This window comes from Salvelinus namaycush, chromosome 2, assembly GCF_016432855.1.
Source record: "Salvelinus namaycush isolate Seneca chromosome 2, SaNama_1.0, whole genome shotgun sequence".
NCBI lineage: Eukaryota > Metazoa > Chordata > Actinopteri > Salmoniformes > Salmonidae > Salvelinus > Salvelinus namaycush.
In genome coordinates this window covers 56,672,826-56,688,286 of record NC_052308.1, presented here as the reverse complement: position 1 = coordinate 56,688,286, position 15,461 = coordinate 56,672,826, and the positions used below count along the sequence as shown (strand labels likewise).

General features: G+C 41.8%; 1 protein-coding gene across 1 annotated transcript in view; it reads right to left on the bottom strand.

Moving 5' to 3' along the window:
• Positions 1 to 1,040, bottom strand: part of LOC120022283 (basic proline-rich protein-like) — a gene marked incomplete at its 3' end in the record, with an annotated part of 3,649 nt that extends 2,609 nt beyond the window's left edge. Inside the window, exon 1 of the mRNA XM_038966188.1 lies at positions 1,009 to 1,040. Coding sequence (XP_038822116.1) covers positions 1,009 to 1,040 — 32 coding nt within the window. The remainder of the gene's footprint in view (positions 1 to 1,008) is intronic.
• Between the last annotated feature and the right edge of the window lie 14,421 nt (positions 1,041 to 15,461).

Below are 15,461 nucleotides of genomic sequence, written 5' to 3'. Positions count from 1 at the left end.
GGGGGGGGGCGGGGGGGGGGGGGGGGGGGGGGGGGGGGGGGGGCGGGGGGGGTGGGGGGGGGGGGGGGGGGGGGGGGGGGGGGGGGGGGGGGGGGGGGGGTGGGGGGCGGGGGGGGGGGGGGGGGGGGGGGGGGGTGGTGGGCGGGGGGGGGGGGGGGGGGGGGGGAGGGGGGGTGGGGGGGCGGTGGGGGGGGGGGGGGGGGGGGGGGGGGGGGGGGTGGGGGGGGGGGGGGGGGGTGGGGGGGGGGGTTGGGGGGGGGGGGTGGGGGGGGGGGGGGGGGGGGGGGGGGGGGGGGGGGGGGGGGGGGGGGGGGGGGGGGGGGGGGGGGGGGGGGGGGGGGGGGGGGGGCGGGGGGGGGGGGGGGGGGCGGGGGGGGGGGGGGGGGGGGGGGGGGGGGGGCGGGGGGGGGGGGGGGGGGGGGGGGGGGGGGAGGGGGGGGGGGGGGGGGGGGGGGTGGGGGGGGGGGGGGGGGGGGGGGGGGGGGGGGGGGGGGGGGGGGGGGGGGGGGGGGGGGGGGGGGGGGGGGGTGGGGGGGGGGGAGGGGGGGGGGGGGGGGGGGGGGGTGGGGTGGGGGGGGGGGGGGGGGGGGGGGGGGGGGGGGGGGGGGGGGGGGGGGGGGGGGGGGGGGGGGGGGGGGGGGGGGGGGGGGGGGGGGGGGGGGGGGGGGGGGGGGGGGGGGGGGGGGGGGGGGGGGGGGGGCCTTACAACAAAACATGCTAACCTCTCACCATTACACAATAACAGAACTACAAAAAACATGCTAACCTCGCAACTATTACTAATAACAGAGGCCTACAACAAAAAGCATGCTAACTCTCACCATTACCAATAACAGAAGACTACAAACAAAACATGCTAAACCTCTCACCATTACCAATAACAGAGGCTACAAAAAACATGCTAACCTCTCACCATTACAAATAACAGAGACTACAACAAAACATCTAACCTCCTCACCATTACCAATAACAGAGACTACAAAAACACATTGCTAACCTCTCACCCATTAACCAATAACAGAGGCTACACAAAAAACCATGCAACTCTCACCATTACCATAACAGAGACTACACACAAACATGCTAACCTGCTCACCATTTACCAAGTAACAGAGCTACAACAAAAACATGCTAAACCTCTCACCATAACCATAACATGGAGCGGACTGACAAATACGGAATAGGCACAGATAGCTCTCAACAAACAGGCTACTCCGCACACCATTACAAGATACAGAGGATCCAAAAAATAAACCGTCACATGTGAAATTGCTACGACACAGTATACAGACCGCACCCTTACAAATAAACAGAGGCTACAAGCCGAAAAACATTGTTAACCTCTCACCATTACCAATAACAGACGCCGCCTAACAACCAAAAACATGCTAACCTCTCACATTCCAATAAAGAGGGCATACAACAAAACATGTAACCTCTAACCCATTACCAATAACAGAGGCTACAAAACAAAACGACTAACCTCTCACCATTACCAATAACAGAGACTACAACAAAACATACTAACCTCTCACCATAATAACACAGAATAACAAACCACAAAACTTACAACCCAGCGACGAATCTCCCCCCCCAGCACTCGTATAATCGAGACCAATCCTCCCCCCCCCACCCCCATCTAACTCCCACATTCCATAACAGAGCTACAACAAAAACATGCTAACCCTCACCATTACAATAACATGAGCTACAAACAAAAATGCCTAACCTCTCACCATTACCAATAACAGAGAGCTACCAACAAAATTCATGACTAACCTCTCATCAATTACCAATAAACAGAGTACAACAACAACATGCTAACCTCTCACCATTACCAATAACAGAAGGTACAACAAAACATGCTTAACCTCTCACCATACCATAACAGAGGCTACAACAAAACATGCAACCTCTCACCATGTACCAATAACAGCGGACCAACAAACATGCTAACCTCTCACATAACAATAAACAAGGCTACAACAAAAACATGGCTAACCTCTCACATTTACCACATAACAGAGGCTACAACAAAACATGCTAACTCGCACCATTTACCAAAAACAGAGCTACACAACAAACATGCTAACCTCTCACCATTACCAATAACAGAGGCAACAACAAACATATACTAAACTCACCATCTCCAACTATACAGAGGCTACAAACAAGAATCACGTAACATCTCACCATACCAATAACAGAGGGGCCACAACAAAACACCGCTAATCCTCTTACCATTACCAATTAACAGAGAAGTACAACAAACAGCTAACCCTCACCATTACCAATAAACAGAGGCTCACAACAAAAACTACAACACCTCTCACAATTACCAATAACAGAGGCTACAACAAAACATACTAACCTCTCACCATTACCAATAAAAGGAGACTACAACAAAACATGCTAACCTCTAGCCATTACCAATACACAGAGGCTAAAACAAAAAACATGCTAACCTCTCACCATTACCAATAACAGAGGGCCTACAACAAAAATGTACAACCTTCACCATTACCAATAACAGAGGCTACAGCAAAACATGCTAACCTCTCACAAACTTCCCAAAAACAGGAGGCTACAACAAAAACATGCTAAACTCTCACCATTACCAAATAAAGAGGCTACAAACAAAACATGCTAACCTTCACCATTACCAATAACAAGAGGCCTACAACAAAACATGATAAACCTCTCACCATTACCAATAACAAGGACTACAACAAAGCATGCTAAACCTTCACCATTCACCAATAACAGAGGCTACAACAAAAAAACATGCTAACCTCTCACCATTACAATAACAGAGGCCTACAACAAAACATTGCGAACCTCCACCATTACCAATAACAGAGGGCACACACAAAACATGCTAACCTATCACCATACCATACAGAGGCTCACAACAAAACATATGCTAACCTCTCACCATACCAATAAACAGAGACCAAACAAAAACCTCATAACCTCTCACCATACCAATAACAGAGACTACAAACAAAACATGCTAACCTCTCCACCATTACCCAATACAGAGGACTACAACAAAACATCTAACCTCTCACCATTACCAAAACAGAGGACTACAACAAAATCATGTAACCTTCACCATACCAATAACAGAGAGCACAAAACACAAAACTCTACATACTAAAACAGGCTACAACATCAACCATTACCAATAACAGAGGGCTACAACAAAACAGCTAACATTTAACATTACCAATAACAGAGACTACAACAAAATCATAGCTAACCTCTCACCATTACCAATAAACAGAGACTAAACAAAACATGCTAACCTCTCACCATTACCAATAACAGAGGCTACAAACAACAACATGCTAACTCTAACAATTACCAATAACAGAGACTACAACAAAAACAGCTAACCTCTCACCATACCAATAACAGAGGCTACAACAAAACATGCTAACCTCTCACCTTTACAATAACAGAGGCTACAACAAAAACATGTAACTCCTCACCGTACCAAATAAACAGAGGTACAACAAAACATAGCTAAACCTCTCACCATTACCAATAACAGAGGGCTACAACAAAAATGCTAACCTCCACCATTACCAATAACAGAAGGCTACAACAAAACATGCTAAACCTCTCCCACCATTACAATAACCAGACAAACAAAACATGCTAACCTCTCACCATTACCAAGTAACCGAGGGCTACAACAAAACATACTAAACCATCTCACCATTAACAATAACAGAGAGCTACAAACAAAACATACTAAACCTCTCCCCATTACCCATAATACAGAGGCTACAACACAAAACATGTAACCATCGACCCATTACCAATAACAGAGGCTACAACAAAACATACTAATCTACATTACATGGACTAAACAAAACATCAAGTACATTACAATTAACAGAGCTACAACAAACATGCATAACCCCTACCACCATTACCAATAACAGAGGCTAACAAAAACATCTGCAACCTCTCACCATTACATAACAGAGATACAACAAACATGCTAACCTCTCACCATTACCAATAACAGAGACTACAAACAAAAAACATGCTACCCTCTCACAATTACCAATAACAGACTACAAACAAAACATGCTAAACATCCATTACCAATTAACCTCACAAAACACTACTCTTACCATACCAATAACAGAGGGCTACAAACCAAAACATGTAACCTCTCACCATTTACCAATAACAGAGGTACAACAAAACATCTAACCTCTCACCATTACCAATAACAAGGCTACAACAAAACATGCTACCTCTCACCAGTACCAATAACAGAGATTACAAAACACATGCACATTCCAAGAACAGCTAACAAACTCTACCTATTCACCACATACAGAGCAACGTAACCCTACATCAATTAGAGCCAAAACAAAACATGAACACCTACAAACAGAGACTCAAAACATACACCCCATTACCAATAACAGAGAGCTACAAACAAAACATGCTAACCTTCACCATTACCAATAACAGAGACTACACAAAACATGCATAACCTCTCTCACCATTTACCAATATAACAGAGGCTACACAAAACATGTAACATCTCACCATGTACCAATAAAAGAGACTACCACAACAAAACACTGCTAACCCTACATCCCATAAACAGAGGCTACACAAAACATGCTAACCTCTCACCCTTACCAATACACAGAGGCATACAACAAAACCATGCTAACTTCACCATTACACTAGAACAGAGACTACAACAAAACATGCTAACTCTCCACATTACCAATAACAGAGGCTACAACAAAACAGTAACCTCTCACCCATACCAATAACAGAAGGCTACAACAAAAACTGCTAACCTCTCACCATTACAATAACAGGAAGGCTACACAACAAATGCTAACCCTCTCACCATTACAATAACAGAGACTACAACAACACATGCTAACCTTCACCATTACCAATAACAGAGTGCTGACAACAAAACATGCATAACCTCTCACCATTAACCAATAAACAGAGGCTACAACAAAACATAGCTAACCTCTCACCATACAATAACAGATGGCCAAAACAAAACATACTACCTCTCACCATTACCAATAACAGAGAGCCTACAACAAAACATGCTAACCTTCACCTTACCAATACAGAGGTGCTACAACAAAACATGCTAACCTATCACATTACAATAACAGAGGCTAAACCTCAAAACATTGCCCACCTTCTCCAATTACCAATAACAGAGACTACAACAAAACATGCAAAACTCTCACCATTAACAATAACAGAGAACTACAAAAAAAACATGTAACCTCTACAAACCATAAGGCTACAACAATAACAGTACCTCCACCATTACAAAACAGAGTAAAAATGCTAACCTCTCACCCATTACAATAACAGAGGCTACAACAAAACATTGTGAAACCTCTCACCATTACCAATAACAAGATAGCAACAAAAAACATACTAACTCTCACCATTACCAAACAGAGGGCTTACACATGACTACACACCAATAAACAGATGGAAAAAATGCTAACCTCTCACCATTACCAATAACAGAGCCATACAACAAACATGCCTAACCTCTCACCATTACCAATAACAGAGGCTACAACAAAACATCTAAACTCTCTCACCATTACCAATAACAGAGACTACAACAAAACATCTAACCTCTCCCACCATTACCCCAATTACAGAGGCCAACAAAACATGCTAACCTCTCACCATTACCAATAACAGAAGGCTACAACAAAATATGAACCTCTCACCATTACCAATAAAAGAGGCTACAACAAAACATTTAACCTCTCACCATTACCATAACAGAGACTACAACAAAAACATGTATAACCCTCTACCATTACCAATAACAGAGGCCATCAACCAAAACATACTAACCTCTCACCATTACCAATAACAGAGACTACAACAAAACATGCTAACCTCTCACCATTACCAATAACAGAGGCTACAACAAAAACATGCTAACCTCTCACAATTACCAATAACAGAGATACAACAAAACATGGCTAACCTCTCACCATTCAATAACAGAGGCTACAACAAAACATGCAACCTCTCACCATTACCAATAACAGAGGCTACAACAAAACATGCTAACCTCTCACCATCTACAATAACAGAGGCTACAAACAAAACATGCTAACTCTCACCCATTACCAATAACAGAGATACAACAAAACATGCTAACCTCATCAACCATACCAATAACAGAGGCACAAACAAAACATGCTAACTCTCACCATACCAATAACAGAGGCTACAACAAAACATGCTAACCTCTCACCATTACCAATAACAGAGGCTACAACAAAAAATGCAACCTCTCACCATTACCAATAACAGAGGCCCAAACAAAACAATGCTAACCTCTCACCATACCAATAACAGAGGCTACAACCAAACATGATACTCTCACCATTAACAATAACAGAGCTACAACAAAAACTACTAACCTACTCACCTTACCAATAACAGAGCTACAAAAAACATATAACCTCTCACCATTACCAATAACAGAGACTACAACAAAACATGCTAACCTCTCACCATTACCAATAACAGAGGATACAACAAAAAACATGACTAACTCTCACCATTACCAATAACAGTGGCTACAACAAAACATGCTAACCTCTCCCATTACCAATAACAGGACTTACAAAAACATGCTAACTCTCACCATTACCAATAACAGAGACTACAACAAAAACATGCTAACCTCTCACCATTACCAATAACAGAGCTACAACAAAACATGCTAACCTCTCACCATTACCAATAACAGAGCTCAAACAAAACATGCAACCTTCACCATTACCAATAACAGAGGATACAACAAAACACTAAACCTCTACCATTACCAATAACAGAGGCTACAACAAAACATGCTAACCTCTACCATTAACCAATACAGAGACCTACAACAAACATGCTAACCTCTCACCATTACCAATAACAGAGGCTACAACAAAAACATGTGAAACCTCACCATACCAATAACAGAGGCTACAACAAAAACATGCTAACCTCTCACCATTAACATAACGAGCTAAACAAAAATGCTAACATCACATTACCAATAACAGAGGTACAACAAAAACATACTACCTCTCACCATTACCAATAACAGAGGCTACAACAAAACATGCTAACCTCTCACCATTACCAAACAGAGATACAACAAAACATGCTAACCTTCACCATTACCAATACAGAGGCTACAACAAAAACATGGTAACCTCCTCACCATTACCAATATACAGAGGTACAACAAAACATGCTAACCTCTCACCATTACCAATAACAGAGGCACAACAAAACATGTAACCTCTCACCATTAACAATACAGAGGCTACAACAAAACATGCTAACTCTCCCATTACCAATAACAGAGACTACAACAAAACATGCTAACCTCTCACCAGTACCAATAACAAAGAGGCTACAACAAAACATTGCAACCTCTCACCATTACCAATAACAGAGGATACAACAAAACTGCTAACCTCTCACCATTACCAATAACAGAGACTACAACAAAACATGCTAACCTCTCACCATACCAATAACAGAGATACAACAAACACATGCTAACCTCTCACCATTACCAATAACAGAGGCTACAACAAAACATGCAACCTTCACATTACAATAACAGAAGGCTACACAAAACATCAACCTCCTCACATTACCAATAAACAGAGCTACAACAAAACATGCTAACCTCTCACCTACAATAACAGAGGCTACAACAAAACATGCTAACCTCTCACATTAACAATAACAGAGGCTACAACAAAAACATGCTAACCTCTCACCATTACCAATAACAGAGGATACAACAAAACATACTAACCTCTCACCATTACCAATAACAGAGGCTACAAACAAAACATGCTAACCTCTCACCATACCAATAAACAGAGACTTACAAAACCAACATGCTAAACCTCTCACCATTACCAATAAACAGAGGCTACAAACAAAACATGCTAACCTCTCACATTACCAATAACAGAGACTACAACAAAAACATGCTAACCTCTCACCATTACCAATAACAGAGAGCTACAAAAAAAAATGCTAACCTCTCACCATTACCAATAACAGAGGCTACAACAAAACATGCAACCTCTCACCATTACCAATAACAGAGGCTACAACAAAACATGCTAACCTCTCCACCATTACCAATAACAGAGGACTACCAACAAAACATGCTAACCTCTCACCATTACCAATAAAACAGGAACTACAACAAAACATGCTAACCTCTCACCATTACCAATAACAGAGGCTACAACAAAACATGCTAACCTCTCACCATACCAATAACAGAGCATACAAAAACATGCTAACCTCTCACCATTACCAATAACAGAGGCTACAACAAAACATGCTAACCTCTCACCATTACCAATAACAGAGGCTACAACAAAAACATGCTAACCTCTCACCATTACCAATAACAGAGTGGCTACAACAAAACATGCTAACCTCTCACCATTACCAATAACAGAGGCTACAACAAAACATGCTAACCTCTCACCATTACCAATAACAGAGGCTACACAAAACATGCTAACCTCTCACCATTACCAAAACAGAGATACAAACAAAACATGCTAACCTCTCACCATTACAATTACAGAGCTACAACAAACATGCTAACCTCTCACCATTACCAATAACAGAGGCTACAACAAAACATGCTACACCTCTCACCATTACAATAAACAGAGCTACAAACAAAACATGCAACCTCTCACCATTACCAATAAACAGAGCTACACACAAACATGCTAACCTCTCACCAATACCAATACAGAGGCTACAACAAAACATGCTAACCTCTCACCATTACCAATAACAGAGGCTACAACAAAACAGTAACCTCTCACATTACCAATAACAGAGGCTACAACAAAAACATGCTAACCTCCACCATTACCAATAACAGAGGCTACAACAAAACATGCTAACCTCTCACCATTACAATAACAGAGGCTACAACAAAACATGCTAACCTCTCACCATTACCAATAACAGAGGACTACAACAAAACATGCTAACCTCTCACCATTACCAATAACAGAGGCTACAACAAAACACCTGCTAAACCTCATACCATTACAATAACAGAGGCTACAACAAAACATGCTAACCATCTCACCATTACCAATAACAGAGGCTACAACAAACTAGCTAACCTCTCACCATTACCAATAACGAGGCTACACACAAAACATGCAACCCTCACATACCAATAACGGAGGACTACACAAAACATGCTAACCTCCACATTACCAATAACAGAGGATACAACAAAACATCCTAACCTCTCACCATTACCACCAACAGAGGCTAAACAAAACATGCCTAACCTCTCACCATACCAAAAAAAAATAACAGAGGCATACAAAAACACATGCTAACCTCTCACCATTACCAATAACAGAGGCTACAACAAAACATGCTAACCTCTCAACCATTACAATAACAGAGACTACAACAAAACATTGCTAACCTCTCACCCATACCAATAACAGAGGGCTACAACAAAAACATGCCTAACCTCGCACCTACCAATACACGAGAGGCTAAAACAAAACATGCTAACCTTCACCATTACCCATACAAGGTACAACAAAACATGCTAACCTCCACCATTACCAATCAACAGAGGCTACAACAAAAAACATGCTAACCTCTCACCATAACCAATAACAGAGACTACAATCAAAACATGCTAACCTCTCACCATTACCAATAACAGAGGTATACAAACAAAACATCACTAACACCTCTCACCATTACCAAAATAACAGAGGCCTACAACAAAACACGTAACCTCTCACCATTACCAATAAACAGGATTACAAAAACATGCTAACCTCTTCACCATTACCAATAACAGAGACTACAACAAAACATGCAACCTCTCACCATTAACAATAACAGAGGACTACAACAAAACATGCTGAACCTCTCACCCATTACCAATAACAGGGCTACAACAAAACATGCTAACCTCTCACCATTACCAAAACAAGTAGGCTACCAAACAAACAATGTTAACCTCTCACCATTACCAATAACAGAGGCTACAACAAAACATGCAACCTTCCCATTACCAATAACAGAGGCTACAACAAAACATGCTAACCTCTCACCAAACCAATAACAGAGGACTACAACAAAACATGCTAACCTCTCCCATACCAATAACAGAGGATTCTACAACAAAACATGACTAAACCTACTCACCATTACCAATAACAGAGGCTACAACAAAACATGCTAACCTCTCACCATTACCAATAAACAGAGGATTACAAAAACACATGCTAACCTCTCCACCATTACCAATAACAGAGGCTACAACAAAACATGCTAACCTCTCACCATTACCAATAACAGAGACTACAACAAAACATGCTAACCTCTCACATTAACAATAACAGAGGCTACCACAAAACATGCTAACCTCTCACCATTACCAAGTAACAGAGGCTTACAACAAAACATGCTAACCTCTCACCATTACCATAAAACAGAGCGGCTACAACAAAAACATGCTAACCTCCTCACCTTACCAATAACAGAGGCTACAAACAAAAAATGCTAACCTCTCACCATTACACAATAACAGATGACTACAACAAAACATGTTAACCTCATCACCATTACCAATAACAGAGCTAAACAAAACATCTAACCTCTCACCATTACAAATAACAGAGGCTACAACAAAACATGCTAATCTCCTCACATTACCAATAACAAGAGATTATACAAAACACATGCTAACCTTCACCATTACCAATAACAGAGGCTACAACAAAAACATGCTAAACCTCTCACATTACCAATAACAGAGGTAGACTACAACGAACACATGCTAAACTCTCACCATTAACAATAACAGAAGGTCTAACCAACAAAACATGCTTAACCTCTCACCATACCAATAACCAGAGGCTACAACAAAAACATGCTAAACCTCTCACCATTACCAATAACAGAGGCTACAACAAAACATGCTAACCTCTCACCATTACCAATAACGAGGGCTACAACAAAAACATGCTAACCTCTCACATAACAAATAACAGAGCCTACAACAAAACATGCTAACCTCTCACCATTACCAATAACAGAGGCTACAACAAAACATGCTAACCTCTCACCATTACCAATAACAGAGAGATACAAACAAAACATGCTAAACATCTCACCATTACCAATAACAGAGGCTACAACAAAACATGCTAACCTCTCACCATTACCAATAAACAGAGGATACAACAAAACATGCATAACCTCTTCACCATTACCAATAACAGAGGCACAACAAAACATGCTAACCTCTTCACCATACCAAAACAGAGGGTACAAAACAAAACATGCTAAACCTCTCACCATTACAATTACAGAGGACACAAAAACAAAACATTCTAACTCACCATTACCCATAACAGAGGACTTACAACAAAACATGCTAAACTCTCACCAATACCAAGACAAGAGGCATACAAAACATGCTAACCTCACCATTACCAATAACAGAGGCTACAACAAAACATGCAACTTCCTTACTAACAGGCTACAAACTGCAACTCATTACAATAACAGAGAGCTACAACAAAACATGCTAACCTCTCACCTTACCAATGAACAGAGCTACAACAAAACATGCTAACTCCCCATCCTAAAGGCCACAATGTGAACCCAATTACAACAGAGGGCTACAACAAAACATGCTACCTCTCACCATTACCAATAACAGAGGGCTTAAACAAAACATTTGCTAATCTCCACAAGTCCAATACAATTGACAACCTGAACCTCTCACGACAAGAACAGAGACTACAACAAAACAGCTAACTCTCACCATTACCAATAACAGAGCTACAACAAAACATGCGAACCTCTCACCGTACCATCTACAAGGCTCCAAAAAACATGCTAACCTCTCACCATTACCAATAACAGAGGACTACAACACAAACATGCTAACCTCTCACCTTACAATAAACAGAAGGCTACAACAAAAACATGCTAACTCCACATTTACCAAAACAGAGACTACAACAAAACCATGCTAACCTCTCACCATACAATAAAACAGAGGACTACAACAAAACATAGTGAAATACTCCTCACCATTACCAATAACAGAGCTACAACAAAACTGCTAAGCTCTCCACCATTACCAATAACAGACGTGCTAACAAAAAATGCTAACATCTAACCATTACCAATAACAGAGACTACAAAAACAAATGCTAACCTCTCACATTACCAATAACAGAGGACTACAACAAAACATTCTAACCGCTCACCATTACCAATAACAGAGGCTTACAACAAACAGGCTAACCTCTTTCTCCACCATTACATAACAGAGGCTACCAACAGAAACATGTAACCTCTCACCATTACCAAATAACCAGAGGCTACAAAAAACATGCTAACTCTCACCATTACAATAACAGAGGTACAACAAAACATGCTCTAACCCTCTCACTCAATAACCAATAACAGCGACTACAACAACACATGCTACCTCTCACCATACCATAACAGAGGATACAACAAAACATAACTAACATCTCACCATTACCAATAACAGAGGGGCTACAAACAAAAAACATGCTAACCTCCTCACCCATTACCAATAAACAGAGATTACAAAACAATTGCTAACTCTCACCATTACCAATAAACAGAGGCTACAACAAAACATGTGCTAACCTCTCACCATTACCCATAAAACGAGACTACAACAAAACATGCTAACCTCTCACCATTTCGTGTCACCAATAACAGGAGGCTACAACAAAACATGCTCCTGTAGTCATGGCTCTATGTAGTACTGTGGAATAGAGTTCCATGTAGTCATGGCTCTATGTAGTAATGTGGAATAGAGTTCCATGTAGTCATGGCTCTATGTAGTACTGTGGAATAGAGTTCCATGTAGTCATGGCTCTATGTAGTACTGTGGAATAGAGTTCCATGTAGTCATGGCTCTATGTAGTACTGTGGAATAGAGTTCCATGTAGTCATGGCTCTATGTAGTACTGTTGGAATAGAGTTTCCATGTAGTCATTGCTCTATGTAGTACTGTGGAATAGAGTTCCATGTAGTCATGGCTCTATGTAGTACTGTGGAATAGAGTTCCATGTAGTCATTGGCTCTATGTAGTACTGTGGAATAGAGTTCCATGTAGTCATTGCTCTATGTAGTACTGTAGAATAGAGTTCCATGTAGTCATGGCTCTATGTAGTACTGTGGAATAGAGTTCCATGTAGTCATGGCTCTATGTAGTACTGTAGGAATAGAGTTCCATGTAGTCATGGCTCTATGTAGTACTGTGGAATAGAGTTCCATGTAGTCATGGCTCTATGTAGTACTGTGGAATAGAGTTCCATGTAGTCATGGCTCTATGTAGTACTGTGGAATAGAGTTCCATGTAGTCATGGCTCTATGTAGTACTGTGGAATAGAGTTCCATGTAGTCATGGCTCTATGTAGTACTGTGGAATAGAGTTCCATTGGATAGAGTTCCATGTAGTCAGGCTCTATGTAGTACTGTGGAATAGAGTTCCATGTAGTCATGGCTCTATGTAGTACTGTGGAATAGAGTTCCATGTAGTCATGGCTCTATGTAGTACTGTGGAATAGAGTTCCATGTAGTCATGGCTCTATGTAGTACTGTGCTCCTCCCATAGTCTGTTCTGGACTTGGGGACTGTGAAGAGACCTCTTGTGTCATGTCTTTTGGGGTATACATGGGTGTCCGAGCTGTGAGCTAGTTGTTTAAAAAGACAGCTCGGTACATTCAGAATGTCAGCACATTTTACAAATACTGGTAGTGATGAAGTCAATCTCTCCTCCACTTTCAGCCAGGAGAGATTGAGATGCATATTATTAATATTAGCTCTCTGTGTCCATCCAAGGGCCAACCGTGCTGCCCTGTTCTGAGCCAATTGCAACTTTCCTAAATCCTTTTTTGTGGCACCTGACCACACGACTGAACAGTAGTCAATATGCGATAAAACTGGGGCCTGTAGGACCTGCCTTGTTGATAGTGCTGTTAAGAAGGTAGAAACTAGGGTCTGTAGGACCTGCCTGGTTGATAGTGTTGTTAAGAAGGTAGAAACTAGGGCCTGTAGGACCTGCCTTGTTGATAGTGTTGTTAAGAAGGTAGAAACTAGGGCCTGTAGGACCTGCCTTGTTGATAGTGTTGTTAAGAAGGTAGAAACTAGGGCCTGTAGGACCTGCCTGGTTGATAGTGTTGTTAAGAAGGTAGAAACTAGGGCCTGTAGGACATGCCTTGTTGATAGGGTTGTTAAGAAGGTAGAAACTAGGGCCTGTAGGACCTGCCTTGTTGATAGTGTTGTTAAGAAGGTAGAGACTAGGGCCTGTAGGACCTGCCTTGTTGATAGTGTTGTTAAGAAGGTAGAGACTAGGGCCTGTAGGACCTGCCTTGTTGATAGTGTTGTTAAGAAGGTAGAAACTAGGGCCTGTCGGACCTGCCTTGTTGATAGTGTTGTTAAGAAGGTAGAAACTAGGGCCTGTAGAACTTGCCTTGTTGATAGTGTTGTTAAGAAGGTAGAAACTAGGACCTGTAGGACCTGCCTTGTTGATAGTGTTGTTAAGAAGGTAGAAACTAGGGCCTGTAGGACCTGCCTTGTTGATAGTGTTGTTAAGAAGGTAGAAACTAGGGCCTGTAGGACCTGCCTTGTTGATAGTGTTGTTAAGAAGGTAGAAACTAGGGCCTGTAGGACCTGCCTTGTTGATAGTGTTGTTAAGAAGGTAGAAACTAGGGCCTGTAGGACCTGCCTTGTTGATAGTGTTGTTAAGAAGGTAGAAACTAGGGCCTGTAGGACCTGCCTTGTTGATAGTGTTGTTAAGAAGGCAGAGCAGTGCTTTATTATGGACAGACTTCTCCCCATCTTAGCTACTGTTGTATCAATATGTTTTGACCATGACAGGTTACAATCTAGTGTTACTCCAAGTAGTTTAGTCACCTCAACCTTGCTCAATTTCCACATGATTTATTACAATATTTAGTTGAGGTTTAAGTTTTAGTGAGTGATTTGTCCCAAATACAATGTTTTTAGTTTTATAAATATTTAGGACTAACTTATTCCTTGCCACCCACTCTGAAACTAACTGCAGCTCTTTGTTGAGTGTTTCAGTCATTTCAGTCGCTGTGGTAGCTGACGTGTATAGTGATGAATCATCCACATACATAGACACACTGGCCTTACTCAAAGTGGCATGTGGTTATTAAAAAGTTAATAAAATATTATAAAAAAATTAAAACCTGTTCACTCAATGACTAACTTTTCACCAGATCCACATGTGTTTACCAGACACACATAGTCCACAACATATGTGTTTGGACAATGAAGCTTACAGTTTTACATTTGGTGCTATG